General features: G+C 45.6%; 1 protein-coding gene across 2 annotated transcripts in view; it reads left to right on the top strand.

The window, feature by feature from the left end:
• The window catches only part of CNIH3 (cornichon family AMPA receptor auxiliary protein 3), a 300156-nt gene that overhangs the window by 1482 nt on the left and 285430 nt on the right, over positions 1-13244 (top strand). For both annotated transcript variants that reach the window (XM_023203656.1, XM_023203655.1), the window contains exon 2: positions 9569-9704. In XM_023203656.1, the coding sequence (XP_023059424.1) occupies positions 9584-9704 (121 nt within the window). In that variant the 5' untranslated portion in view covers positions 9569-9583. The remainder of the gene's footprint in view (positions 1-9568; positions 9705-13244) is intronic.

Raw genomic sequence — 13244 nt, forward strand, 5'->3', positions numbered from 1 at the left:
ATTTACTGTTTATACCAACACCATATGAACCCTTGGTGTTCAATAAAATTGGTAAACTGCCAATTGATTACCCAAAAAATTTGGAGGTGCAAAGTCCTTTGAACAAGCCAAAGCTTTAACCGAAAGTAGTACTTTGATCCCTGTGACCTATTGCACTAAAAGTTTGGTTATTTCTTTTGAAATGATGGGCTTAAAGGCTTCATTTTGTTTTGCCACTTTGGAAATATACTCTCTCCCCTGCTCCCAGTTGGAAAGATTGCTCCCGAGACCCAAACCTTCTTATTTTAAGGAATCTTGGTTTATAGAATATTGAACAATAATAATCTTTCAAGAATGAATCTTTTGAAAATAATGGATCTCTGAGGAATGAAATTCCTTTGTAACAAAGGCAGCTAAGTATTAAATAAACCAAAAAATCAGCAGTGAAGTGCTGTTGGTGTGTCACCAGGCCTGGGGCCACATTTCCATTCCTTGCACGCATATGCACGTGCATGCGTGAGCACGCGCGCGCGCGCGCGCACACACACACACAGTAACTTCTCTTTGTCCCAGAACTGTGGGATGTAAAAGACTTCAGGCACAGTGATGAAGCTAGCACATTCCGTATTTACTGTCTTCCTTCCTTCCTCGCTCAGCCTTGGCTTCTGCTCTGCCAGGCCCCAGGACCCTACTCTGTGCCACCCTCCTGGCCCCAGTGGCAGAGGATCTGCTGGCAGTCCCCGCTGCTCAGTGGAGTTTTAGTCTGCATGTTACTCTGTAGGGCGTGTGCAAGTGGGGGAGGATGAGTGAGAACTGAGATTACATCGTCCCTGTTCCAAGGGCTTCCCTGAAGTTAAACCTGATACAGCCCTTTTAGGGTAACGATGTGAGATCAGAAGGGCAGCCAACAAGCCACGTGTCTAGCAGCCACCCTTGGGAAATGGAGTTGCTTGCTTTTCCGTTAGCACTTCTCCATACTAGAATTTCACATATATTAAGCAATTAGACCATGCCTGGAATTGGACTAGAGAGAAAGTGATCACATTTTAATTATCAACAAGCTCAGTATCTACACGTTGATGAGAAGTATTCATACTCATAACACAAGGGAAGCACCAATTCTTTTTTTTTTTTTTTTTTTTTTGAGACAGGGTCTCTGTCTCCCAGGCTGGAGTATAGTGGTGTGATCATGGCTCACCGCAGCCTCAACTTCTTGGGGCTCAGGTGATCCTCCTACCTCAGCCTTCTGAGTAGCTGGGACCACAAGTGTGAGCCTAATTTTTGTATTTTTCTGTAGAGATGGGGTTTCACCATGTTACTCAGGCTGGTCTCAAATTCCTGGGCTTGAGTGACCTGCTGGCCTCAGCTTCTCACAGTGCTGGGATTACAGGCACGAGCCACCGTGCCCAGCCACCAATTCTTATAAACATATCAACATGTATATATCCCTTCAGATCCAACAAACCAAACAGAGAATTGTTGTTGCAACCCGGAAAAGAGCTGTTCATGAGGCCAGGTGTTGTTAAGACACACACTTGGAGCCAGGCAGATCGGGTTCAAATCTTGACTCTGTCACTTAATAGCAATGTGACCCTGAGCAAGTGTCCTCTCTGTGCCTCAGTTTTCTCATTTGTAGATGAGGATCATAATACTGCCTATGTTCTGGGGTTTGTTCTGACAATTACATTAAATGGGTTAATATTTTTAAGGTGATTAAATTAGTGCCTAGCACATCATAAATTCTATTTAATGTTTGCCAAATATATATGCGTACGTGATCTTTCTCTGGTGTATATGTATCCCCATGATGTTAGACGCTGCAGCCTGAGGGCCCATAGTTCAACCAAAACGCTTTTGAATGTAACACAGTCGAAGCCCCAGAACTCAGCTTCATCTCCTCTGTTATCAAGGGTGTCTACAAGCAAGGGGTACGTGGTGTCTTGTCCTGTATTTGGATTCTTGCTGAACTGCAGAAACCCCACAGACTTACCAGTGCGGGAGGCCAATTTATCTTTATACGTCAAGAGTTGAGCCTTCTTATTAAACTGTCTACTCATATTTAGAGACATTTACTATGTGCAATGCACTGTGGTGATATGAAGATGAATAAGACTTAGTCCCTGCTCAGGAATGCTGTTTGTATTCCATATACAGGTTTGATACCTGCAGGCAAGGGGTTAAGCATTTCTGCATACTCTAGACAACTCCTCATTGTTTTATAGGCTTTTCTGTCTGAAAGCAAAGTCCATTTCCCTGAACATCAGGAGAGGGCCATCTGCCATGCCAGAGTAGTGGATGAGAGGTATTTCCATTTAAGACTGCTATTTTCTGGTATATGTATGTTTTGTGAGAATCTACTCCTAAATGTATTTGGCAATAGGTAAATTTATAAAATAGAAGCTAGGTGGCTTGAGATAAAACATGTCCTTCTCTTCTTTTCCCCCCAAAGTTTTCCTTTCTCTCCAGTCCTTCAGATATGTTTCTTTTTAGACAATGATCATTAAAGCCAGATGTGGGCCTTTTCAAACTCACAACATGGCACAGGCTCAGATCTGGGACGGTTGTAAATGCTTCTGGCGTTTGAAGGGGCAGGCTTTCCCAGTAAAGACAGAAATATTCCGACTAGCACAGTGGGATCTTATACTGTATTTGTCTGTGTCTTAATTGGAATTCCTAAGATGTAATTTTTAACTTAATGGTCAATGACTTAGGTTGCAGTCTGTAGAATGGGGCCACAGGCCATTAGTTATACCCTGTGCAGGAACTCTTTATGATAAAATATTGCTGTAACTTTCTGTTAATCTTACTTACAGTCCTTCCTGCTTTATTCCACAAAACGTCTTGCCCAGTTTAGTTTCCTAAGCATAGCGCTAATAAAATTACTCTCCTTGTCATAAAACTTCAATGATACCCCATTACTTAGAGTATCAAATATATCTTTAACTCAGCATTCTTCAAAATATAGTACAACTCTAACTTCCAGCTTCTCCCACTAGTCATATATGCTTTGTCATAATCATATGGATATAAATGTATGTATATATGTATTTCTGTATTCTAGCCAATGAGACTTTGTTTATTAAACACCTGTTATATGTGAGGTACAGTATTAGACCCTGGGGGGTTCAAAGATAACTATGATTTTTATTCTAAAGTAGTTTAGGGTTTAGTAGTGGAACTAGGCATTTGAGTAAATGCTAGAGGTAAAATGTGTTATTAGATACTAAAAGAGAGAAGTTGCCTGTATTATCTACTCCTGGGCAAACCTTATGGTAAAAAAGAAAAGCCCTGGCTGGGCATGGTGGCTCACGCCTGTAATCCCAGCACTTTGGGAGGCCGAGGCGGGCATATCACTTGAGGTCAGGAGTTCAAGACCAGCCTGGCCAACATGGTGAAACCCCATCTATACTAAAAAATACAAAAATTAGCCTGGTGTGGTGGTACACATCTGTAATCCCAGCTACTCGGGAGGCTGAGGCACAAGAATCACTTGAACCCGGGAGGCAGAGGTTTGCAGTGAGCCAAGATCATGCCACTGTACTCCAGCCTGAGTGAGAGTGAAACCCTGAAGAAAGAGAGAAAGAGGAAAGGAAAGAAGAAGGGAAAGAAGAAAGGAAAGAAGAAAAGAAAGCCCGGATTGTGGTTTGTTTATTGGCTGTGAGTTTTCCTCTCAGCTTCTCCTGTCTGTTCTGGCTCCATGCTTTCGTCCGGCTCACATATAATCTACCCTCACCAGAGACCCAGTGCCCAATCCATGCAGCCCCCTCTCCCTGGCCCACCCTCCTTGCCACAGGTCAGACTCTTGGTGTCCTGTCCTGTCCTCTGGACTCTTGTCATCATCTCCCAAGTACTCTCCCTGCCCCAAACAGCTGCCAGAGGGGTTTTAGAAGTGTGAGGTGCCAGGCCGGTGACAATGAGACCCATGCTCAGTCTCTGGCAGCTCTGTGCCTCCCTCGCCCGAAGTTCGAGCGCATGAGTCATTGTGGTGCCTCAGTCTGGCCTGCTGGGGTGGCATCCAGACCTGAGGGGCAGTCCTGCAACCTCCTTCCCTCCTCAGAGCTGCAGGTGACAGTGTCAGTGTCTCCCAGGGGTAAGCCCCAGCAGTCCCACCTAGAAAAAGGGCCCCAGGAAGTGGTTGTGTCTCCTTCTCAGTGCTTTCCTGCCCTTGATGCAGGAACCATAGAGGTAGCTCCTTTGGCTACTGGTTTCTGGGCTTCAGGCCTTCCTTTTCTTAGTCCGCTTTCCGTGGGCTCCTAGCAGCATGGACCTCGTGGCTCTGCCGCTGGCCTGCACTTCTCATCCTGTCTTGTTTAAACTTGATAACTGAACTCTGGACTCCTCCCTCTTGACTCACTGAGGGAAGTCTATGGATGTTCTCCTTGGAACTGCCCCTGTGAGAGGCTCAGTTACTGGGAAGAGGGAGCAGAAGTAGAAGAAGCTGGAGGGGTCAGTGGGAGCCAGTTTGCCCCGTTTCCCATGCGAAGGAGCTTAAACTTCATCCTCAGCTGATGGGCAGGTGTGGAATGTCAGTAGGGGCGTCCCATGGTCAGCGTTGTGTTTTAAAACAATCACTATCAGCAGTCAGGAGCCACGGAGCCCAGTTGGGAGACTCAGAATTGAGGTGAGTGACAGCGAGAACCAGAAACAAGGCTGGACACATGGCTTGTGGCTATAATCCCAGCACTTTGGGAAGCTGAGACAGGAGGCTTATTTGAGGCCAGGAGTTTGAGGCTGCAGTGAGCCATGATCATGCCGCTGCACTCCAGCCTGGGCAACAGAACAAGACCCTGTCTCAAAAAAAAAAAAAAAAAAGAACTAGAACCATATTAGTGTCCTGGCCAGTCATTGACCTTGATGCCATGGGGCTCAGGTAGGCAGGTAAGAGGAACCATAGAGGAGCCAGGTTCCGGGATGGCACAACCAGAGTTTACTGACTGACACTCCAAAGGGGGTTCTGGAGCACATACTCTCTGTCCTGGCTCAGCACACACCAGGCCTCCTTGGCACTGAGGTCTGATGGTAACAGGTTGCCCCTTTCCTCCCTGGCTTTGTCCTCTGAGAACAGGGGAAAGGGGGAAAGGAGGAGAGTTGTTTCATTCTACCATAGGCCAGCACTGAGCACTGCCTGGCTGGAGATGCAAAATGAAAGCCACAGGATGTGGCTTGGGTTGTCCCTGAAAAAGACCTCTGTTTATGCATGGTAGGATATTTCCAGATGAGGCTTAATGTGAGGAAAGGGAGGCTGGCCTCTCTGAAAGGCCTGCTTCTTAAAGGCACAGTGCATTATAACATATCATGAAAAGAACAGGAGCGGCAGATGCTACAGGTTTCTTCTTTATCAGTGATGCTCTCACAATTGTGGTTAGGCCAGAGGGCTGCTTGTCGTCTCCAAGGCTCTATTCCCAGTTCAGTCTGTAACTCATGGTGTGATGTGTGATGTTAGATAAGACACTTCATTTTCCCCAGACCCTACTTAATAATCTGTAAAATACTCCTCCATCTTTTACGAGGTGACAAGAGGTAGAATTAATTTGTGTTTGTGAAGTGCTTTGAGGTCCCCAGACAAAAGCCACTGTGTAAATAGCTGAGTATTCTCCACTTGGATTGAACCTGTGGGTTCGCAGTCATACTTTCATGTGGTTACAAAGTGGGTAGACTGGTTTTCATGATTTCATATTCAGATCCTCAGAGGATACTTATTTCCTTTCAGTTTCTTTCCTTCTTTCCTCCTAAATAAAAATATTATTTACTAGGCCAGGTATGGCAGCTCATGCCTGTAATCCTAGCATGTCAGGAGGCTCAGGTGGGAAGATCATTTGAGGCTGGTTTGCAACCAGTCTGGGCAACATAGCGAGACTCCTTGTCTATAAAAAATGAAGAAATTACCTGGGTGTGGTGGCATACATTTGTAGTCCCAGTTATTCGGGAGGCTGAAGTAGGAGGATCCTTAGAGTTCAGGAGGGCAAGGCTGCAGTGAACTATGATCATGCCACTGCACTCCAACCTGGTGACAGGACAAGACCCTGTCTGAAGTAAAACACATTTAAGAAAATTTTAAAAAGTTTGGAGCTAAGAATGGGCATGGTGGCTCATGCCTGTAATCCTAGCACTTTGAGAGGCCAAGGCAGAGGATCGCTTGAGGTCAGGAATTTGAGACTAGCCTGGGCAACAAAGTGAGACCCCGTCTCTACAGAAAATTAAAAAATTAGCGAGGTGTGGTGGTGCACGCCTGTAGTTCCGGCTACTTGGGAGGCTGAGGGGAGAAATCACTTGAGCCTAGGTGTTTGAGGTTACAGTGAACTATGATGGTGCCTCTGTGCTTCAGCTGAGGCAAGAGAGTGAGACCTTGTTTCAAAAACAAAAAAGAAAAAATGGAGCTATACAGAGAATAAAATAATGAATAGCCAGGTTCCCATCAACCAAAATGAACAAATGTTGACATTTTTTACATTTAACAATTTTTATTTGCATTTAAAAGTATTTTTGTCTAACAACATACCATGAGGTATATGTGGGCTTTAAACCTTGTTTGTTTTCAAAATAAAATAAATAGCACATTTGTATTTCCTTCATCCCACCCACCCTGCCACCTCTCCAGCCCATTTACCTCCCTCCAGCCCCTGAGGTGGCTACTGTCATAGGTACATGCCCTCCCTGTTCACGTGGGAGCCCATGTGTGGGTGGGTGTAGTTTATCTTCCTACATGTATAGGGGAACTAAGCCAAAAATGATGCGAGTGGACAGAGAATGGAGTTCAGAGTCAAGCTGACCAGGGTTGGAGACCTGGCTCTCCCCCTTTTGGCCTATGTCCTTTGGCCTCTTTGAACCTGTTTACCCATCTGCAACGTGGCAATTATTAGCTTACAGCATTGTTGTTAACATTGGAGATAATGGTAAAGTGGCTGGCTTAATAAGTGGTAACTGACATTATTAACCATTTCTGTTTTTATCTCTTTTTCTAGATGGAAAGCCCTTTGAGAACAGAGACCCTGCCCGCAGCCTATATCCCTTTGTATAATTTACAATGTGTCCTACCTAACTTTTTTTTAAACACTGGATCTTGCTCTGTCACTCAGGCTGGAGTTCAGTGGTGTGATCACAGCTCATTGCAGCCTAAACCTTCCAGACTCAAGCAATCGTCCCACCTCAGGCTGCTGAGTAGCTGGGACTACAGGCACATACCACCATGCCTGGCTAATTTTTTTTTTTAAAATTCTTGTAGAGTTGGAGGTAGGGTCTCTCTATGTTGCCCAGGCTGATCTCAGACTCCTGGACTCAAGTCATCCTCCTGCCTTAGCTTCCCAAAGTGCTGGGATTACAGGTGTGAGCCCCTGTGCCTGGCCAGTTTGTTTCTTGAGGAAATTATTGCAATGCCCGAGCTTCACTTTCCAGCCTCAGTTCAGATGCATGTAAGGGTTGTTGCAAAAGCTAACTGTGTTCTCAGTACACCTGGAGAACACGGGGAACCATCTGGCTGAGGACAGAAGCAGTGATTAGAAGAGGCCTTTCGAATTTTCCCCCGGGTTCTGCTGTTGTCTATTCAAGTTACACATTATTTCAATATAGTGGCAGGAAGGAGGAGACACAGAGCCACTTCATGGGATCTGGTTTCTTAACAATCATGCGTTATGCATTGCTGTTGTTTCAGGTGCATTTTTGCAAGAGTGTGCACTCACACGACCATCGAGAGGCTCATTTTGCAGTGGCCCTCCCAGGCCTCCGTGGTTGGGTGTCCGTCTTTGTCAGAAAAGGGCCAGCAGGGGGCACCAAACCCGCACATTTCCGCCGGGAGAGGGCGTCTGCGTGAGGGACAGGGCTTGAGGATCTCATGTTCCTTCCCTCCCTTTGCTGGTATTTGGACATTTCTTTCTACGGTAGTTTTAGACTCCCACAACGGCGAGGCAGAGAGCTTTCTTTATTAAAGCAGCAAACAAACAAACACCCCCTCCTTCAAACCTCATCTCCAACAGCAGCAGAAGCTGTCACCACAAAAAACTACTTCATTCATCTTTTGATTTGCATTTGTTCATCTTAAATCAGGGGCCAAGAGGGATAACATGACCTACCTAAACTGAACTGGAACATACTTGTCTAAGTCCTATTGTTTCCTATAAGGGCCTTATGATAGTTTAGTTTACATGCTTACAGGTTAATAATCATAGAGTTTCAGACCTGGGCACTAGGTAAATACCATCCAGCCAGAGTTTCTGAGTCCACAGTTAGACTCCAGCCCCCAGTTTTTGACATCTAAATCTGCACACTAGCTATATTATTTGCTTAGTATTTTAATATCTACTTCTGTAAAACTTACATAAGTGGATTTAAAAAAGACCACCATCATAAACGGAAAATTACTGTTTTTCAAATACATATTAAGATAAAGAATTAACATTAAAATAAGCTGGGCATAATGGCTCATGCCTGTAATCCCAGCACTTTGGGAGGCTGAGGTGGGCGCATCACTCGAGGCCAGGAGTTCAAGAACAGCCTGAGCAATATGGCAAAACCCTGTCTCTACGAAAAATACCAAAAGTAACTGGGTGTGGTGGTGCGAGCCTGTAGTCCCAGCCACTTGGGAGGGTGTGGTGGCAGGATCACCTGAGCCCAGGGAGGTTGGGGCTGCAGTGAGTCGTGATCATGCCACTGCATTCCAGCCTTGGTGAGAGTGAGACCCTGTCTCAAAAAACAAACAACAACAACAAAACCCCCATTAAAATAGAAACCCCTTCTCTGCCTTCCATACCACCTCACACTCCTTTATTTTGCATGTGTGGAGCCTAGGCCAGAGAAGTGACTTGAATTGCCCCACATCTTGGTGAGTTGCAGAGCTGAGATTTAGCTGGGTACGTGTTCCTCTCTGGCACATGGCCATGACTAGGAAGAAAGAGTGGTTAAACCAGCAGGTCTTACTCTTTGGAATTCTCTTTGACAAAGTTTTAGTAGGCAGTGCTCACTTTTAATGTTTTTAGTGTTTTTCCTACTACTCCTGGAAGGTGAAAGCCAAGAACAGGAGGGTCTGGGCGGGGGTCTAGGCTATTTACAGTTGCATCGATTTGATTACCACTCTAGCAGTGAAAAGTGTTGAGTACGCACTCCCAGCAGATATATGCTCATTTATTTGTACTTTTATACATGCATTACTGTACCAATATATTATGCTCATTGTGAAGTATACACAAATATTAACTCAAAAAACATGATAAAGAAAATGAAAGCAGTATTTTAAAATGTCTTGTTAACTGCAATGGTTTCATTACTGTTGTCAGCTAATATCTTGAGCATAATTACACTTAGGGTTAGATTCCTCATTAGCAACAGCATGCGCCAAGCCATGTTTCAAATAGTCTTTTGGTAATTTGAAAACTTTTTGGCTGGCTCGTGAGATCTGATTATATTGTCTTGTTTGCCCCTGAAATGTGGCTAACAACTTGTCAGGTCTGCCTCTTTCTTGCTGTTTGTCTTATTTTGCATTATTTCTTCAGCCCACAGTTTCTTTTTAGAAAAAAATTTAAGCCTTTTGCCCACTTTGGGGATAGTTAAACGCTGAATCTTCTCTGTAGTTCCACTTACCCAGGCTTGTCTATAATAGGCCACATCATGCTGAATGAGAGCTGAGAAGTGGAATCGCCACTGTCAACCCATCCATGTTGTGGGATGCCCACTGTTCCCCCAGGATCACTCAAGACCCTGTGACTTGTGGTCACTGATGAGTGGATCAAGTGAAGGTATGAAGGTTGTTGCTTAGAGTGAATGTTAATAAAGCTTAGCTTATTATGTATTTAATTGTATAAAAATAAATATATAAACATTTTAGTCTTTTATTCTTGTACCCTCTGGATTGTGTTTTATGACCCACAAATATAGAGAAAAAAATCCATGCACTACCTGGGTGTGGTGGCTCACTCCTGTAATCCCAGCACTTTGAGAGGCCGAGGTGGGTGGATCACGAGGTCAAGAGATGGAGACCATCCTGGCCAATGTGGTGAAACCCCATCTCTACTAAAAATACAAAAATTAGCTAGGCATGGTGGCATGTGCCTGTAGTCCCAGCTACTTGAGAGGCTGAGGCAGGAGAATCGCTTGAATTGGGAGGCAGAGGTTGCAGTGAGCTGAGATTGTGCCACTGCATTCCAGCCTGGCGACAAAGTGAGACTCTGACTCAAAAAAAAAAAAAAAAAAAAAAAAAAAAAATCCATGCACTTTGGCTTGGCACATAAAGCCCTTCACAGCTCAGCTTACCTTGCTGACTGCATAGTCAACTCCAGGTGCTACCATTGGGCCACATCTATGGGCTTCCCACAAGACTATGAACCCTAGAGGACGGATGTTGCATCTTATTCATCCTTGTGTTTTCAAAGCCTAGCTCTGGTCTTGAACTCCAGCCTCAAGTGATCCTCCCACCTTGGCCTCCCAAAGCACTGGGGTTACTGGTGTGAGCCATGGCATTGAGGCTTTTTTGTTTGCTTTTCAGCCCCTAGAGGTCTCTTCTAGACCCCCTCATACTCATTCAGTCACTGTGACAACCTTATGACATATGCAGAGCAGGAGGACTAGCCTCGTTTTACGCTGAGGAAACTGAGATTCAGAGATACACAACAACCCGTGCAGCTCCAGAGATGCTAGGATGAAAGATTCCTAGATCTCAAAGCAAAAGGGCTGCCATGAAGAGTCATGGGCTTTCTGCCTTTGGGGTTGGGCCTCTGCAAACCCTCTGCATGCTCCAGGCAGTGGTGCTGGCCCTCCATGTCTCTGTAGGCTTCCCCAGACAGCCTGGCCCCTGCATGTGTCTGCACGGCAAGAGCCGATAAGCCATTCGGCGCCTGCCACGGACAGAACAGCGCTGAACAGATGGGGCAGATTGTAAACTTTGCAGCACATTTTCCTACCCTCTGCCATCATCGCATCATCCTCGCCAGAAAATCTGTCTCTAGGCAGTGCTACAGTGACACACTCTTTCCTTGTGAGCCCTTCCCAGCCCCCCTCTTTTTTTTTTTTTGAGATATAGGTATAAAGCCAGATGGCTCCACCCACTTCCCCAGCTCTGCTTCTGTTTCAGTGACAGGGAAATTAAGAGCTGTTTTTAGAGGGTAGGGGAGGATTTCACCTGGATCCTGGAGATGGGGCATCTTGCATATTGTGATGGCCAGGTATGACTGTTCTGGCTGTGGGATATGTTTGTGTGTGTGTATGGAGGGGGTGGGGGTTATCTCAGTTTCTTGCATTTTCCCCTATCTCTCTGTTCTCTTGACCTGATGGAGGTTGGCAGCGGTGGTGGGATGACCGCCATGCCCCCATGGGGCAGTGCTGAGCATGCCTTGGAGCAGGAGCCTGTTCTGCACACCCCATAGTGTGTGCAGAAATGCCAACTGGGAGCCTATTTAATGGAGGCATTTCATAAATCGGGATGCTGAAACTCTGATTACACATAGCATTTTTGTAGGCTGCAGTAGGGCTGATCTCAACCCCACAGGGTTTACTCACCCCCGTGGGGTGGCGTTTGATGCCTTGCCTTCCAGGACATTTCTCTCTGAGGGGAAATATGTTCCTTTTTTTGTAGTTTATTATCATTATTATTTCAGTGGTTTTTGGGGAACAGGTGGTATTTAGTTACATGGATAAGTTCTTTAGTGATGATTTCTGAGATTTTGGTGCACCGTCACCTAAACAGTGTACACTGTACCCAGTGTGTAGTCTTTTATCCCTCACGCCTCCCACCCTTCCCCCAAAATCCCCATAGTCTATTATATCATTCTTATGCCTTTGTGTCCTTATAGCTTAATTCCCACCTATGAGCGAGAACATACGATGTTTGGTTTTCAATTCCTGAGATACTTCACTTAGAATAACAGTCTTGATCCGGGTTGCCACATTTGCCATTAGGGAAATATATTCTTGTCTTTTTTATTTCTGAGCAAATCTTTGCTGACGAGAAACACTAGGATGTTATTACTGCCAACCCAGTGGAGGTGTTAATGCTGTGTGCTGGGCCTTGGGAATGATGGGGGTGCCTTGAGGAGGGTAAGGAATGCAGAATAGACCCTTTCATCATAAAGCTTGATAAACTGAGCGATCCTTTAGCAAGTGGCCGGTCAGCGTGCTTATGGTTCACTACTGAAATCTGTAGATTGGGTAATGGAGTGGTGTTCATTTCTAGTGCTTAGAAGTCTGAGATGTATGCACCTTAGAGATGAATTCTCTAGATACCCTGGGAAGGCTCTAGCAGCAGAGCCAGCCCTCACCCGAGGTGGCCACAGACTGCGGCGATTCATGAACCTCGTACTTTATGATGCTCTACAGCTTTCTAAGCACTTTCAGATGCATTATTACTTCAATAAACATTAACTGAGTGCAAAATACTGGGGATGCCAGGCAGACTTGGTGCCTGCCTTCAGACCTTGTCTTATTTTTTATTTTTATTTATTTAGTTTTTTAGAGACAAGGTCTCTGTCACCCAGTCTGGAGTGCAGTGGTGCAATCATAGCTCACTGTAGCCTCGGACTCCTGGGTTCCAAGGGATCCTCCTGCTTCAGCCTTCCTGGGACTATAGGCATGCAACAACACACCTGCCTAATTTTTAAAACTTTTTTTTTAGAGACAGGGTCTTGTTATGCTGTCCAGATTGGTCTTGAACTCCATCCTCAAGCGATCCTCCCAACTTGGCCTCCCAAAGCACTGGGGTTACTGGTGTGAGCCATGGCATCGAGGCTTTTTTGTTTGCTTTTCAGCCCCTAGAGGTCTCTTCTAGACCCCCTCATACTCATTCAGTCACTGTGACGACCTTATGACATATGCAGGGCAGGAGGCCTAGCCTCGTTTTACCCTGAGGAAACTGAGATTCAGAGATATGCAACAACCTGTGCAGCTCCAGAGGACAAGAGGAAGAGGGAGAACTAGAAGCCAGCCTTGGGATTTCAAGTTTACTCCTCCTTTTGCTTCGTATGGAGGAATAGTGGTTAGAGGCCGGGCGCGGTGGCTCAAGCCTGTAATCCCAGCACTTTGGGAGGCCGAGACGGGCGGATCACGAGGTCAGGAGATCGAGACCATCCTGGCTAACACTGTGAAACCCCGTCTCTACTAAAAAATACAAAAACTAGCCGGGCGAGGTAGCGGGCGCCTGTAGTCCCAGCTACTTGGGAGGCTGAGGCAGGAGAATGGCGTGAACCCGGGAGGCGGAGTTTGCAGTGAGCTGAGATCCGGCCACCGCACTCCAGCCTGGGAGACAGAGCGAGACTCTGTCTCAAAAAAAAAAAAAAAAAAAAAAAAAA

Source organism: Piliocolobus tephrosceles, chromosome 1 (genome assembly GCF_002776525.5).
Source record: "Piliocolobus tephrosceles isolate RC106 chromosome 1, ASM277652v3, whole genome shotgun sequence".
Taxonomy (NCBI): Eukaryota; Metazoa; Chordata; class Mammalia; order Primates; family Cercopithecidae; genus Piliocolobus; species Piliocolobus tephrosceles.